At 33.0% G+C, this 16,087-nt stretch overlaps 2 protein-coding genes across 3 annotated transcripts in view; both read left to right on the forward strand.

Annotated features, from left to right (window-relative positions):
• LOC143903120 (uncharacterized) overlaps window positions 1-16,087 on the forward strand; it is a 30,255-nt gene that overhangs the window by 4,836 nt on the left and 9,332 nt on the right. Inside the window, exons 1-2 of one of the 2 annotated variants that reach the window (XM_077416535.1) lie at window positions 7,071-7,869; window positions 13,135-13,253. In XM_077416535.1, coding sequence (XP_077272661.1) covers window positions 7,816-7,869; window positions 13,135-13,253 — 173 coding nt within the window. In that variant the 5' untranslated portion in view covers window positions 7,071-7,815. Of the gene's footprint in view, window positions 1-7,070; window positions 7,870-13,134; window positions 13,254-16,087 lie in introns of those variants that run through there. The other variant, XM_077416534.1, reaches the window with a different exon arrangement.
• On the forward strand, window positions 2,757-3,784 carry LOC143903045 (uncharacterized). Its single transcript, XM_077416393.1, has 3 exons — window positions 2,757-2,928; window positions 2,970-3,306; window positions 3,426-3,784. Exons 1-3 carry the CDS (start codon window positions 2,757-2,759, stop codon window positions 3,697-3,699), a joined length of 783 nt encoding a protein of 260 aa, XP_077272519.1. The 3' UTR covers window positions 3,700-3,784.

The raw sequence follows: 16,087 nt of genomic DNA on the forward strand, positions 1-16,087 counted from the left end.
TAATATTATGTTGACATGCTTAGATGGAACTGAGATAGAGCGTGTCGAAATGATGAAATACCTAGGTATAATGATTGACGATAGGCTTAGATTTAGAGATCACTGTGATTATATGCTAAAAAAAATAGGAAAAAAACGAGTTTTCTTAATAGAATAGGTAGTTATATATCGGCTTATACCAGATGCACGATATATAAGACAATCATAGCTCCTCATTTTGAGTATTGTGCAACGTTATTAATTGACATGAGTGAAACGGAGCTAACCAGGCTGCAAAAAGCGCAAAATCGAGCTATGAGAGTCATACTGCAATGCAATAGATATAGATATAGAGGTTATATTATAATGTGTGTACATTTATCTTTAAAGCGGTGAACAACATGCTACCGGAACAATTAAAAGACCGTCTAGAATTAGTGGGAAAGAACACTGATAGGCAAACCAGACAAACCGGCGATATAGCAATAGTGTTTCGTAGGACGAGAAATGCGCAAAAAAGTATTTTCTATGAAGGAGTAAAAATGTATAACGCACTGCCAGCCGAAATTAAAAGATGCGAAGAACTAAAAATGTTCAAACGTGTGCTAAAAGAGTACGTTCTGTTGTATGTATAAATATGTAGTATGTAAAAATAGCTGAGAAAGCTAATAAAGGTCATTCATTCATTCTCTCTCTCTCTCTCTCTCTCTCTCTCTCTCTCTCTCTCCTTCTCCTTCTCCTTCTCCTTCTCTCCTTCCGCTCTAAAGAACTTCTCTGTCAATTCATACGTATTGCATAAGTTTGTATAAATTATTTAAATTTAATAATTTATTAGATTTATTCGTGTTTTATCATTATTTTATTATTATGGATTGTGCTGAAATACATCTCGGTAGCACGACTAAATATCCCCGACAAAATATCTTCGACAAAATAACTCGGGAAAAATATCTCACATCGAAATATTTCTCCGACACAATATTTTCGACAAAATATCTCACAAAAGAGAACGAGCGTGGCCTAGTAGACATCGCACTTGTCTATTGAGCCAAAGGTCCCGGGTTCGATTCCCGGTAGAGCTAGAAAATTTTATTCGCTCGTTCTCCTCTCGGAAGGCAATGGCAAATCACCGAGAGTATGTCTTGCCACGAAAACTTCTCTAAAAATTGCCGTTCGAAATCGGCGTGCTGTTCGAAATCGGCGTTAAACTGTAGGTTCCATATACAATGTGTATAATCCACGTGCGCAACACATGTATATGAAGAGAAGTCACCATGCACGCTCGGGCACGAGTAATAGGACTGAGTATATCTCACAAAATATAAAATATTGGGTTATCCACACATTTTATTTTAAGCTTTATGAGCTTTAATACTGTATATCTCGAAAATTAGAGCAGTTAGCCTTATAAAACTTAATAATTTTTTGTTTAGCGGAAAAAATGCTACCAGAAACCACAGTTAAATCAAAGTAAAAATTATGAAAATATATATTATAACTCCCTGCATCAATATATATTCTTACCATTGATTGTACAGGGATGTGTGTCACTCTCAGTTTCACGTAGTCTTGTAGTGGATTGTATTCCATCGTGTATCGGCGTCGCACTGCGAAGTCTTGCGATATGTTTTGGTTGTTTATTCTTAAGCATTCGATCGTGTGTCAGAGCAGTCCGGCTGTAATTATGCCTTTGAAATTTATAACTAGTATATAACTAATAATAGTGGAGCCATACTCGCAGGGGGGCGGAACCTACTGCCTCCACGCATACACTTTCCACGCAAAACGAGGTGCCACATAGGTTTACAACTTTCCACGCATGGAAAGCCCATGCATGTACTTTGAAAGCACACTATGTGTCTAGTTTAATAATAGTGGAGCCCCCCGCAAGCAGGCGGAACCTTCAGCTATATTTGTTATATTTGAGAAATTATTTTTCGGCGAGATATTTTGTCGGTGAGACATTTTGTCCGAGATATTTTGTCGGATATATTTTGTCCGATATCAATTGTTACGCAGCCATAAGTATATCTCTAGAATGCCGAATTTCAAGAGCAATTTAAAATTAAATTATTTCAAAATAGCACCGATGACTTTAGAAAAACCACTAGTGGCTTCAAATCCTACCCATATTTGAACAACTCGTGTTCTCCCGTAACCCATTATTTAATCATAATAGGCGCAAGTTCAACAAGTGCATTAACAATACGTCTTGTTACATACAACGCAATATTTCTACCGACTTTAAATCTTTTGCATATCAAACTGAACATTAAAAAATAAAAACTTAAGAATTGCCTAATTCATAAGTTGACAATATTTCAAAGAGTAGTACCTCAAAGAATCTGGAGTGGCTATAATAATAATAATCTCCATAATGGCAACAGAAACTGCGTGAATTAAAAGTTCATTTCAATGTTTTATCTTTGTAATCTTTGCTCAATTAGAGACAAAAGATAATCAAAAGTTTTAGAAGATATCTTAAATTGGATTAATCATTATTATTAAATAATACAATCAATTATTAAATAAAAAAAAATATTATTAAATATTAACTCTTCGCTGGGGTAACGTCTTTTTCGGCACCTGTAACTGGAGGAATCTGAACACACCCCATTTGATCGATCAAATACATATCGCGGCAGATTACATTTTGTTTCAAAATGGTCAAATCCTTTTCACGTAGAGTATTAGTATAACCGAAAAAGGAAAAGATCGACGGGACCCGGGACGATTTATTTGTAAAGTCGTTTTTTATAAAGAAGATAAATTTTGCTATGGCTTTCGGATTGACCCAGTGGTTGATATCGTTTGCAATATTTTTAATCGTTCTGACAATTATCACTTGGTCCGCGGTACATCTGGGCAGGAAAGATCAGAACTCCACGGATATTATTACAAGATTTCTTGACATGGATAATTATTCAACTAAACGTGAGAAGTATGTTTGTGAAAAGAAATATATGTTTACTTCTACTCCGTAAAGGAAGTGCCTTTTTATCTACACATATCTCATCTTTTCAGTAAATCGCTTCATTCCACTTCATTATTGCCTAACGCTTCGGCATTATTCACGAACGATCAAGGCTCTGAGATACCAGATAGTGCGCAATTTTATGAAATATTTCGAGCCTTTTACTCGACCGAGGGTAGCACTGTTAATAGCTCGAATTACGATACTGTAACAGCGACATCTGCATCCTCTATCGTTGAGAATGATTCAATGTGGATCGATGATACTACGATTACGCCATATAATACATCTACTGATAATAAGACTTTTATATTAGATGATCGTCAAAACGTTAGCGGAAAAGTTATAATATTGTAAGCATAAACTTTGTATTTGCTAATGCATCAACTATTATACTCACACAGTTATGCTTAAATCGGATTCTCGGATTGGATATGGACTCTAATATTTAAATTTTTAAATAATTTTACAGACCAGACCATATTTCGCAAACAGCACGTTCGGCGTTAACGCATAATGCGAAATTATTCGATGTGAATGAATTGTGGAAAGATTTGAGTCAATCTGCCGGAACGAAACTGTCGGAATTTTTTCGGGATGCAAAAAACGAAACATTAGATACGTTTACAGCTTTTTCATTCACACGAGGGTTGTTTGACGCAAAACAATTAAATATGACAGAACGGGCAAAAACGGTACGTGAAATAGGGGGACTTGAAACCTCAACAAAAACTCTTATAAAGTAACAATTATGTCATCAGTTACATATATGTCGTTGTATATTTAAGCACGTGTGTGTCGTTTTGTACATACACTTATGACTACTTTGTATTTGCTGGGAATGGATGCAATAAATGGAAATGAATTATTTATACAATTTTATGACTGATAAACGCGTTGAAGAATTGTAATCACTCATAAGTGTAGAAAAAATGTCATTTTACTGTAATTGGTTAAAAAATTATCTAATAATATATCTTTTTTGCTAATAGAGATAATCAAGAAAACTTTGCAGATTTTGAAAAAGCACATTTCAAAGTTCAAAGTACAAAAAAAGTTTGCCGCTTAAATATTGCCGAATAAACTTCAAACTTTTTTTACAAGGCGATCCTATCCCTCTTATTTATTTATTCTACCAATAGTAGAGTTTCAAACTTTATCTGGCGTCTCGGAGACCCTAGTGTGTATACCTAGAGTTAAGATAAAAAAACTTGTGTGCCCACGGCTTATAATTTAAAGGCAGAGTAATCTTCTGCCTTTAAATAAACTGACTCTTAATTACGCGCATCTTTTGCTTGTATCTTATATTTGCAGAATCGACGCATCTGTACGTTTAGTCTCGTGTTCAAGTATGCTGATTAAATCACACTTATGCAAGGTTGTTGTTTTTATACCTAAATATTTATTTTTATCTAAAATTTCATCAATGAAAACCAATTTACCTAATTTTCTAGTCAAAATACAACCTCAAACCATTAAACCTCCGCCATCGTGTTTCATGGTTGGTCTCAAATTTTTTATTTTTAATTCTTCGTTTACTTTATCATTTTTAATCAGATCCAAGAATATTAAATTTGTTTTTATCGGCAAATATAACATCATTCCAGGCTTGCTTTTTAGAAATAAACTCCTTGACGAAAATTAATCTTTTCTTACAATTCGCCTTTTTTATGAATGGCTTTTTACGAGCAATTCTACCGTCGTAATCATTTTTTTTTAATGCTCGACAAACTGTATCAGGATGTACTTTCTTGCCAGTATCTTCAAATAATTCTGTGATCAACGTTGGAGCACTCAATTCAGGATTTTTTTTATTTTTCTAACAATTTTACGCTTATCCTATGAGTAGTAATTTTGGACGTTTTTTCTGAAGTATTGATTCAATGCGATCTTCAAGAACACATCTTTTTATAATGTCTGCTACCATGCTTTTACTCAGTCAGAATTAGTAACTTACCGATTTCTCGGTACGATTTGCCTTTTTCATAATATTAAATAACAAGCTGCCAATCAAACAAAATATTTTCACCTTTAAGTCTCAGGGTGAAGTCCCATGAAGCCAGCGTATGGCGTACCGGCGTATGGCGTACAGAAGCTTGGCTAATCACAAGCTTTACGCTCGTTTTCGTTACGCCAGCACAAACATCGGCTGTCCCATGGAGCGTATTTAAGCAGCGTAATAATTAATAAGCCAATCACAGTGTTGTTTTACAAAGCTTATTTTCAAAATGGAGGATGCTCAAAAGGTCTTATGATTGGCTTATTGATCATTACGCCGGCGTAAATACGTCCCATGGGACAGCCAATTAAATTTTCAGCGCAATATTTAACACATACATTCATACATAAAGCAATATTCCATATGCGTGTACGTGGGTGTGTATCATTGTAGCATAAACGCTTCAAAAACCAGCGTAACATCTGTGCTGGCGTAACGAAAACGAGCGTAAAGCCTGTGATTAGTCAAGCTTCTTTAAACTACACATTTCGTGTTCCGATTTCCCAGAATCACTAAATCATATTGAGTGTCCGAATATTTTTGCGGCAGCAGAATTAAGCATAATCTTATTTACTGTTTAATATGTTTAAAATTGTATTAATTAAATAAATAAATAAATAAATTTTAAGTTTCTGTTGAATTTCTGACAATTATATAATGAGTGTTTTTTTAATTTAAAAAAACCATGCAATCTTTATTCTAACAAAAACTATGTTTAAAAAGTAATGATTTCTCAAAAATCATGATGTCCAAATATTAATGCGAGTAACTGTATGTATTAAGTGTATAAATATATATTTTTTACTATTATGTAAAATCAGAACGAAATGCACTAACATTTTGAACTATTAGATATATAGTCTTCTCCACACTAATCATTTCACTGATACCAATTTTTCTTACGTCTTATATTGCCATACTTGCAACAAGATGCTAAAAATATTAATGACGCAATTATTTTTAAAATAGAATAACTATATCATTTGCGTGCTATAATTATTAATGTTTTCTATCACCGGAATCGTGTTTTCCTGATATATAATGACTCATCTTTTCTTTTTTATTATATTCCGTTAATTGGACGAAGAGGAAAAAATAAGAGAGATATTATCAGAAACCGGTTATTATCAGACGTTTGTGGTTTTATCCAGCTCGTAAATGTTACTCTCAACGTTTAGTACGAGAGGAAGTGTATGCACGATATGTACATTTGATTGTGCGGATGGACTAAGTATATTTCTAAATACCTCCTTCAAGAAGATTTGCCATTTTTCGCTCTTGTGTTCCGTCGTTTCATCATTTGTTATAAATCCCACAATAATCGATAAAGAAGAGGATACTTTTCTTAACTTCATCGAATGACGATCGGCAGGTAGTTTCGAAGGGAAATTTATTTTAAGGGTTTCCTTTCAAAGGCAAAAACTACCTGTCTTTGAAACTATCTTTTGTTTGCATCAAGTGCAAGAAAGAAGAGGAAAAAGTGATATAAAAGAACTCTAATCGTGTTCAAACACGTTTTATAATGATGTTCAAAAAAACATCGTTCTTCTTCCTTCAAATAATGGCCGTTAGACCCTCCGGGTCTAAGTTGGTCAATAAAAAAAAACATAACAAGAGAGCTTGAGTCGCCAGTGAATAATTAAAAATTAATAGAGGTATAATGTTCGACCCAACTGGCCAAGTTTTATTGCTCAAAACAACGCTACGTTTCGACCGTAGATTCCGGTCCTTTTCAAGCGTATGTACTCACAAATATTGATTGGTCAGACATAATGTCCAAACTATGTTGAATCTAAAAACTAAGCAACATAGTTGAGAGCTGCGCAATAAATATAAAAGAATGTAAAAAATATAAAAAAAGAATATACATAATTATATATAAACCTGAACTTGCATATTTGTGCGTTGAAATTAAAACGATAGAATACTTGTTAAACGGCATAATTTATTGTGTCAAAGCCGTGCGGTGACAAATTCCAAACTAAAACAAACTTGACAATATGAGACAGACCCGTGCCGTCAATAACAAACTATGTCGTGGAGAGGAAAGTGGTGAAGGTTCTACTATCTAGCGAAACCACTGCCAAAGGAACGGGCTTGGAAAAATTAACGGGGAAGAAGACCCTGTTGAGCTTGACTCTAGTCTGGCACTGTAAGGAGACATGAGAGGTGTAGCATAAGTGGGAGATGGCAACATCGCCGGTGAAATACCACTACTTTCATCGTTTTCTTACTTACTCGGTTAGGCGGAGCGCGTGCCCCGAGGGCTTCGTGCCCCGGCGGTCACGGTGTTCTCTAGAGCCAAGCGTGTCAGAGTGGCGTGAGGCCTCGAAGGAAGTGGCGAAGGTTCTCTCTCCACGACATTGTTTGTTGTTGACGGCACGGGTCTGTCTCATAGTCAAGTTTGTTAGTTTGAAATTTGCCACCGCACGGCTCTAACACAACGAATTATGACGTTTAAGGTATTTCTTTCACGAAGGAGCGTATTTTGTAGGCGCTTAAGCAGAGCCTCAGCAAACTCTTGTATATTGCATTAAACTTATATAAAATCAAGTTATAATTGATTATTATGTTTAATTATAAGAAAAAAGTGAAAATATTATGTATTTAAAAATTTATCATTTTTTTCGGTAAATTTTACTGTCAGAACAATATGGCAACGCTGCGCTTTTCAGGGCGCCGATTGTAAAATGTGAAGTTGATAACAAAAGTGTCAATGTAAGTGACAATTTCATTAATCAAAGAATATTGTGACATTTTCTTTTTATCAAAGAGAGATTTTATAATAATAATAATAAGTGATAAGAAACATAAAGTGAGGAGTAATGTGGGCAAAAATAAGAGGCAATTTGTGAAAATAAAAATGAAGCAGCGCACTCAAAATATTATCAATTCTACAAAGAAAAGATTCAACAAGGTAAGGTTACAGAAACGGTAATATTATTAATTAAATAACTGGAAGAACAAGATAATTGGCATTGTAACTGTAATTTATATTTTGTTAAAAAAGTCCGATTTTGCAAATTATCCAGTTTTTAATGGACGTTGACTTGTAGAAATTAAAATGCTTGCAGCTGAACTGTGGTGTACTGCTTGTGACATCTTATCTTTATCTTTATCTTTATCTTTTATCGTTATCTTTATCTTTATCTTTATCTTTATCTTTTATCGTTATCTTTATCTTTATCTTTATATATTTTTATATTTATATTTTTTTTATTTATATTTTTTATGCGATATATATATATATTTTTTGGATTATTTTTCTTTTTTAAAACATAATAAATAATTGATAATAAACCGTACGTGATGAACTGAAGTGTGACATGAGCGCACAGCTTGCAGCGTTGCCAAATAATTCCTTGAAAGTTGCCATTAAAAATATTCATCTACAAACCACATTTTAAGTCAACTTTTAACATAAATATTTTGTTTAAATATTCAGTGACTCTGTATTTTTATCGGCACTATCGAAAGTATAGAGTTTAGCGAATATGTGTGTGTGTGTGTGTGTGTGTGTGTGTGTAGCGCAGTTAATATTTAATATCTTAAGATATTTGATAAACTTATTACATTGAAATGTGGAAAATAGACTTTTTTGATAACGTCACATATAAATATCGATTTTTCAAAGTCATAATTCTTCTTTATATGTTCGGTAATGTGGTTTAATTTTTTCTGGCGTAAAAATATGCATTTTAACTTTCTCGTACCAAAAAATCAGTTAATTCTTAAGACTTTGGTGTCATGAAAGGAATACCTTAACAAGTATTCTATCGTTTTAATTTCAACGCACAAATATGTAAGTTTAGGTTTATATAATTATGTATGTAGTATGTACATTCTTTTTTTATATTTTTTTATATTCTCTTATATTTATTGCGGAGCTCTCAACTGTGTTGCTTAGTTTTTAGATTCGACATAGTTTGGACATTATGTCTGACCAATCAATATTTGTGAGTAATACATACGCTTGAAAATGACCGGAATCTACGGTCGACACGTAGCTTTGTTTTGAGCAATAAAACTTGGCCAGTTGGGTCGAACATTATACCTACCTCTATTAAACAAAACATCGTTAAAAATAAGGAATTTAATATTACGTGTAATGTGTGAAATTTTGAAGGTATACAACTGATGTTAGATTTCACGGAGAAGAAGATGCAAGACATATAAGCATGACGAGAAATGCAAAGAATTTTGTTATCGTTAAGAATGCGATCTTATCTGTGCTGCATTGTGCACGATGGATCTCAAGTTACATCACGTTGCAAATTCATGTCCAATGTGTCGTATAAAGCGCAAAACTATTTTGAGAAAATGTTCACGGGCGAAAGTTTAAATACAGAGAAGGATAAATTATTTGTTAATTCAGAAATCTGTAATACAGAAATAAAAAAGAAACATTTTAATAAAATCCCATTAAAAAAGATGGAAACGATAGCAGACTCGGTTTGCTTACATACGATTCTTACGTATGAGAAGAATCTAAGAGCGTTTATCTTCCTTAAGGAGATATTCTGGTTTGAAAAGTCATGAAAAAAAGTATTTTTCAAGAATTTTTTGTAGTGAAAAAAGCGAATAATGCTAAACACGCTTTGCATGTTCTTTTATCCTTACTTTAAGATTATATTTTTATTTTCTAAGTAATAAAAACGCTCTTCTTTTTTATGTTATAAAAAAGAAAAAGAAAAATACCTATCCTGGTCACTAAGAGCTCGCAAAAAAATGTATATGGACGATGTAAATGATTCTAGCTGTTTCAGGTATTTGAAATGCAAACATTTTCTTATTCAGAAGAAGTGTGGTTATTGTCTGAACTACAATAAACATACGTTTATTCGTTTTCGGGTGTAGTTCCGAATGACCCCTGCTCCCGATGTGTAAAATTTTACACGTACTTAAGTTGTTTTTGATGTGAAGAATAAAGTGCGCGTGGTCCCACCAACTTCGGGAAATAAAAAAAAAAAATTTTTGACAGCTCTTATCGACTAAAATCGGTTTTATATGATATATATGTTACTATAAAAATGATAAATTCGATAATTATATATAATTACCGGTTATTATGTATAATTTTCAACATACAGTGGTAAATGATAAAATGATAAATTATAGCAAATTTATCAATTTTACCGGTAATTATAACTAAGATATTTTAGTAAAAGTAATAAATCTTTCATTAATTTTGTTGTGGGTGGGAAAATGTGAATCTATTGTATTCACGCATATATACTTTTCCATCTACACAACAATTGGATTGGGTTAGATTAGTCTTTTTGGAGGTGGAGCCCCCCGCAAGGGGCGGACCTAAACTGCCTCCACGCATGGCACGCATACACTCTCCGCATGAAACGAAATGCATGGGTTTACAACTTTCCATGCGTGGTCACGCATGTACTTTGCATAGGCACACTATTTGCTTTCCATTTACATCAAAACTCAGATAATTCTCACTTGTGACGTCATAACTCAGTTAAATACACGTTTTGCATGCTGGCAAGTAAGATTCAACTGAGTTTTTATCCACAATCGAGACCATGTACTTTAATGAATCTAATAGACTCGAACATTAAAAGTGAGGCTATGGACCTGTATTATTATGCGACAGCTTTGTCACCAAAATAAGCATGTAAATACAAAATGATATCTTACCTGAGTATAAAATATTCACATAACTATTAGTACGTTTACGCGAGCGTTACTTCTGTATTATAGTAACTTACGATAATTCCTTCGCATAAACGGGATTTTGTAGTAACTTACGATAATTTACTCCGCGTAAACGGGTACAGAAGTAACGCTCGCGTAAACGTAGTATCAGATCACTTGAGTGTAAATGAAAAGCAACTACACTATGTGTCTAGTTTAACGGTAGTGGAGCCCTCCGGAGGGGGGCGGAACCTACTGCCTCTACACATCACTTTAAACCTCCGCAGAGGATTTTTGTAATTTTCCGAAGTTGGCACCACGAGTACTTTATTTCTCACATCGAAAACAACTTATGTGTAAAACTCTATAGATCGATCGGAAGCAGTCGGAACTATATATATATTCTATTTTTTTATATATTATATATATATATATATATATATAAAATACCAACAAAATTTTGAGGAAAAACTATAATATTTTTAATAAAAAGACCGCCATTTTGGACAAAATGGTGAAATATTGGTTTTTTTTAGTTCTAGTTAATAGACACACCGGTTCTCCTAAATAAGAAAATTTTTGATTTTTGCGTTTCACATAGAATAGCTAGAATCATTTATACCGCTTAAATATGTTTTTTTGCTACCTGGGCTGCGTTCGAAAACTTCACTCGGATGCACACCAGCGTTGTTCTGTCCTTGTTCAACTTTTAGTAAGTAACAAAGATAGAATGACGCGGTGTGCACCCGAGTAAAGTTTTCGAACCCAGCTCTAGTCACCGGGATATACCTAACATAAAAAGAAGAGCATTTTTTTGTTGCTCACAAGGGACATTCGGCAACTCGGAAATTCAAATAAATCTGAAACTTTGCATAATAATAGAGTAGGGGAGGACAAAAATAACGCAGGATGAACGTAACAAACGCGATTGCTAAAAAAATAACATTCATGTATTCATGATACGAATCTATCCGCTGTTATATAATGTCTTTTGAACCCTTCCCTCACCTCAGTAGCGCTCGAAGTTCTGTCATGAGAAGTTGTGTGTCTATTGTGTCGATGCCATAAAAATACAGTCAAAGTAAGAATTTCGTGTTTTCTTTCTCAATATTTCATTGGAAATTTGATTTACCTCCTTATTGTTTATTATAAATATTATAAATAAGTCACTATTCTTGTATTTTGATACATATTTAGAGGTTCAGTTATTTCATAACAACGAATATTTGACTAATTGTGGCAAAAATATAAGTCGAGACAAAAGTAACAGTCTGTTTTACTTTTGCGCATAAACCTGGTTAGGTTTTGCATTACATTCATTTTACTACTGTTTATTAACTGTCAAGGGAAATGGATAAAACTCAGAGTATTTTTGAAGTGTACTGAAGTGATCTGAAGCGTTATTTTGTGCAAATATCTTTTTATTTGGAAATACTATGCAAGAATTTCGTCATTAAATAAGGACAGCATCAGCATCAGGGACCAGGAGCCTTAATTGCCGGTTTTACTGCCGTGCTAGATATTCGGCAAGCCTGTAAGACGCGCACTGAAATATTCCGCGACCTTTTCCGAAATGCGGAAATGTTGAAATGCGATTTCATTACAATTTGCATATAATTTGCAATCTCTACTAGCATATCTAGCACTGTACACGCTTCTGTCGTAAAATTCATTTTTTTTAGCTCCAATAGAGAATATATAAAGTTTAATGACAAAAATCTATTCTATCTGATAATGACATTGATGCATGCTTGAATATGTATGGAGTTCTTCTAGATAAATTTTGAGATGTATAGTGTAATGGGTGCTTTTCTTGTATTCTGTAGAAATTATATATTAGGCGCTTAGTATAACGTAAAGGTAAGAAATCACAGGACATACAGGGCTGTGTTTCGATATTCCACTGTCAGCGACCAAAATCTATAGTTTAGGAGTGCACGGTGCTCCAAACGCTTTTGGAAACATTTCATCCTTATCAATTGTTTATCAAATGTTAAACAGGGACAAAATGAAGCTCTGCATGAAGCGTTTGAAGCATCTAGTGGATGCACCCATATATTCACTTATGCAAATACAATAATAAGTGTTTGATGTGTGTTTGTGGGTGCGCGCGGCATTAATGACCACTATCATCTTTCTCTCTCGTATATGTTCATTGATACAATATATATGTATTTAATAATATAATTCAATAATATGTATATGTGAATATGTATATGTGTAAGTGTTAATGTTTATCATAATTGTATTTGCAAGAAGTGGTGGTATAGAAAATTAGATATCTTTCAAAATTTTTTCTTTATTTTCTTATAATCAGCTTATTATCTTTTCTTAGTATTAGCTATAAGAAACATTCCTCATTTAAATTTTGCATTAATTATTTAATTTAGATATAGATAATAATAACATATATATATAACAGGGGGTATTAATTTAGTTATATTAGTAATGTACCTTATAGATTTAACCAGCAGTGTACATTGGAACGCGCGCTGGATTATGCTGAAATATCTGATGACGATTGTTTCAGCTGAAGGACAATCTACAGAAACTAGGACTATCAAAGCGGAAAATACGAAGAGGACTGGTACAGCTAGCAATCAAACCGTATGTGGTTCTTAGACGACTGTCAGTTTCCTTATCTTGCGAGTAAGTTTCTAATATCACTACGCGGACTGCAGATCATATTTATACTTAGTTATACTTCACTCAAACATCATTTATAACATAACTGTATCAGCATTCAAATCAATTATTTGTTACGCACAAGTAATATTCATTACATAAAGTAAGAATAAGAAAATCATTTTTGCTGCGAAATATGTGCTAACTTTGTTTCTTTTCCAAATCATAACAAAAAGTTGCTGCAATTGGTAAAAATATGTATAAAAGCGCTTGTCACATTGTTTGCAATCAATATATGAGTTAACCTTTAAACTGCTGGCATTTTTTCATTAAAATACTGTCCTTTTTTCCGATAAATTTATCTATATAAATAACATATAAATAACATGGCTCAAAATGTCGATATTTGTTCGGAGCCACAAAAGTGGCTTGCGCGGGGAACACACGGTCAAATAAAAAAAATTTTTCCTCAAAAATAGTGTATTCGGTGTCGCTGATTCCAATTCTGAGCTTAGATTTGTGAAATTTCGAGCCTAAAACCCCTTGCACAATGCTAGGCAATAAGCAATAGGAACAGGGAATAGAAATCAGAAATCATCCCTTATAGAAATTTAATACTGTAAATGATTATTTGGCTAGTAATTAATTACTTATTTTGAGTATTAAAATCATTAAAAACAGTACTTTTAATACTCAAAATGAGTAATTAATCACTAGCCAAATAATCACTTACAGTATTAAATTTCTGTAAGGGATGTATAAATGCAGAATAAACAGTGACACAGGCAATATAGACACAGAGTTTCCGTCACGTTGGAAATTCTGTGCCTATTGCTTGTTGCCAACCAATCATTTTTAGGTTGTAATTAACGATTTTTTTGGTTATTTCCTGTTCCTATTGCCTGTTGCCTGGCATTGTGCAAGGGACTTTATTACTACTTCTCTGTTTTTTTTTTACTTCGTTTTGTGTTGCTTTACCCCTCCCTTGCGTTTATGTCGGTCCCGCTGCGTGACCGCGACGCTCTCAAAGGCTACAGAACAAATACCGATAGTGTAGACGAAACCTTCGTACTGGCTAGACGTTCGCTTTTTCGTCGCATTGTTGTCGCAGGATTAGCAAGTAAATAAATAATTTCTGCACGACAGTTAATATTCGAAATTGGTGCGATTACTTAATAACGAGAAGATATTTTTAGTGACTGACGAGAGATATTCTACTGAAGATTTTTCCATTGAAATTATTTAGCATTTAATTGTCTAATCGAATCCGGATTAGTTGATTTCGAATTTCAGAATGATTGCCTACAGGATTTGAAATGTACTTATAAGTTAGTTTCTATAAAGATAAAGAAAGTAAAGAATCGAATCTCTTTTACAAGTAGTAGTATTTGAATGTTATGTTATTATAAAGAGATATATATTTGTGTGTACCTATATGTTACAGCAAATGTGTTAATTCAGTAAGTAAATATATACACTTATACTAGTCAATGTGTATGCACATACATATTGATAATATAATACATAAGTATAACAGAAAAATTATGTTAATTTATTACATTAATACATTACATTAATACATTTACTATCAGCCTAGTAGTACGCGTGAGCGCAGACTACGGGCACGTGGCTCACTGATATACGGCCGGCTAAAAGACGGCATTGAGTGGATTGACTCTACTCAATAATTACTGAATTATTAACCATTAGAGAAAAAAATGGCTCAGGACTTTTCAACTCAATTTTTTATCATGAATAACGCTATGTAGTTATAGGGCGGTCTTTAAGGAAACATCCTGTATATGTGTGTTTATATTGACTAGTATACATTTACTAAATTAACATATTTACTATGACACATGTTATACATATTAAATTTGTAGTAAAGTACTCATAAAAGGTTTGAACATATTTCAGGTTAAATTCGAGTCCTGGAGTAATACTCTTGTTTTTTGAAGTATTTACAAAAGATTTGAACCCATTTCGCCTAGGTTCGAGTATACTTGAAATAATGCTTTTATTTTTCGAAGTAATCAGAGAGTTCAAAACTACGCTAATAAATTCGAATCTACTTGCAAGACACTTAATCCCATCACTACATTTCTCTAGTGGCACATTATTATTTGTCCATTATTATGCAGAGAATAGCCATATTGAGTTATGATAACTGAAAGTATCTCTATATGGGACGTAAGTCCCGGACGTTTAATAAAATAATAAATGTAAGATAGATCACGATGTAAAATCGTAAGTAATATCGATATGTGATATTTGTAATGTATGTTTACGTATGTTTATTTTAATTTTACTAGAATCTATATTGTGCTTTCTAATTATGCTGCAACATCTGTACATATTCTGATTTTTTAATTATAACGAAGGGATCGAAGGGCAGGATTCTCGAGCAGTCTTTTTGTGATAAACGAGTCAGCATCGCAATTGTCAAAACTCCAGCAGGAAACGCAAAATGATCCGCAGACATCTCTTTTAGCATTTAAAATAAAGTACGTAATAAAATTGCTACAAAAAACTCTAGTTTGAGGAAATGAGAAAAAAATGCTCAGATATAAATATAATAATCGTATATAAAATATTATACATATATGATATTTATATGTAGAATATTATATAATTTAATCGCAATTTTAATTTTAGCTATTTTTTAATTATTCTTTTTATTATTTTTCCTATAATATACAAATAAAGATTATACAAGAGACAGAAAATACATGTAAAGATATTTTATGTGTAATTATGTACATTTTTATATTAAAAAATCTTTAGGAGTTTTATCTGGAATGGTAGATCTTCGTACTAGTTATGAAGTACTTATAATGATCATAACTATAAGCTTTATT

Source organism: Temnothorax americanus, unplaced genomic scaffold, assembly GCF_048541705.1.
Source record: "Temnothorax americanus isolate GAGA-0224 unplaced genomic scaffold, ASM4854170v1 Scaffold43, whole genome shotgun sequence".
Taxonomy (NCBI): Eukaryota; Metazoa; Arthropoda; class Insecta; order Hymenoptera; family Formicidae; genus Temnothorax; species Temnothorax americanus.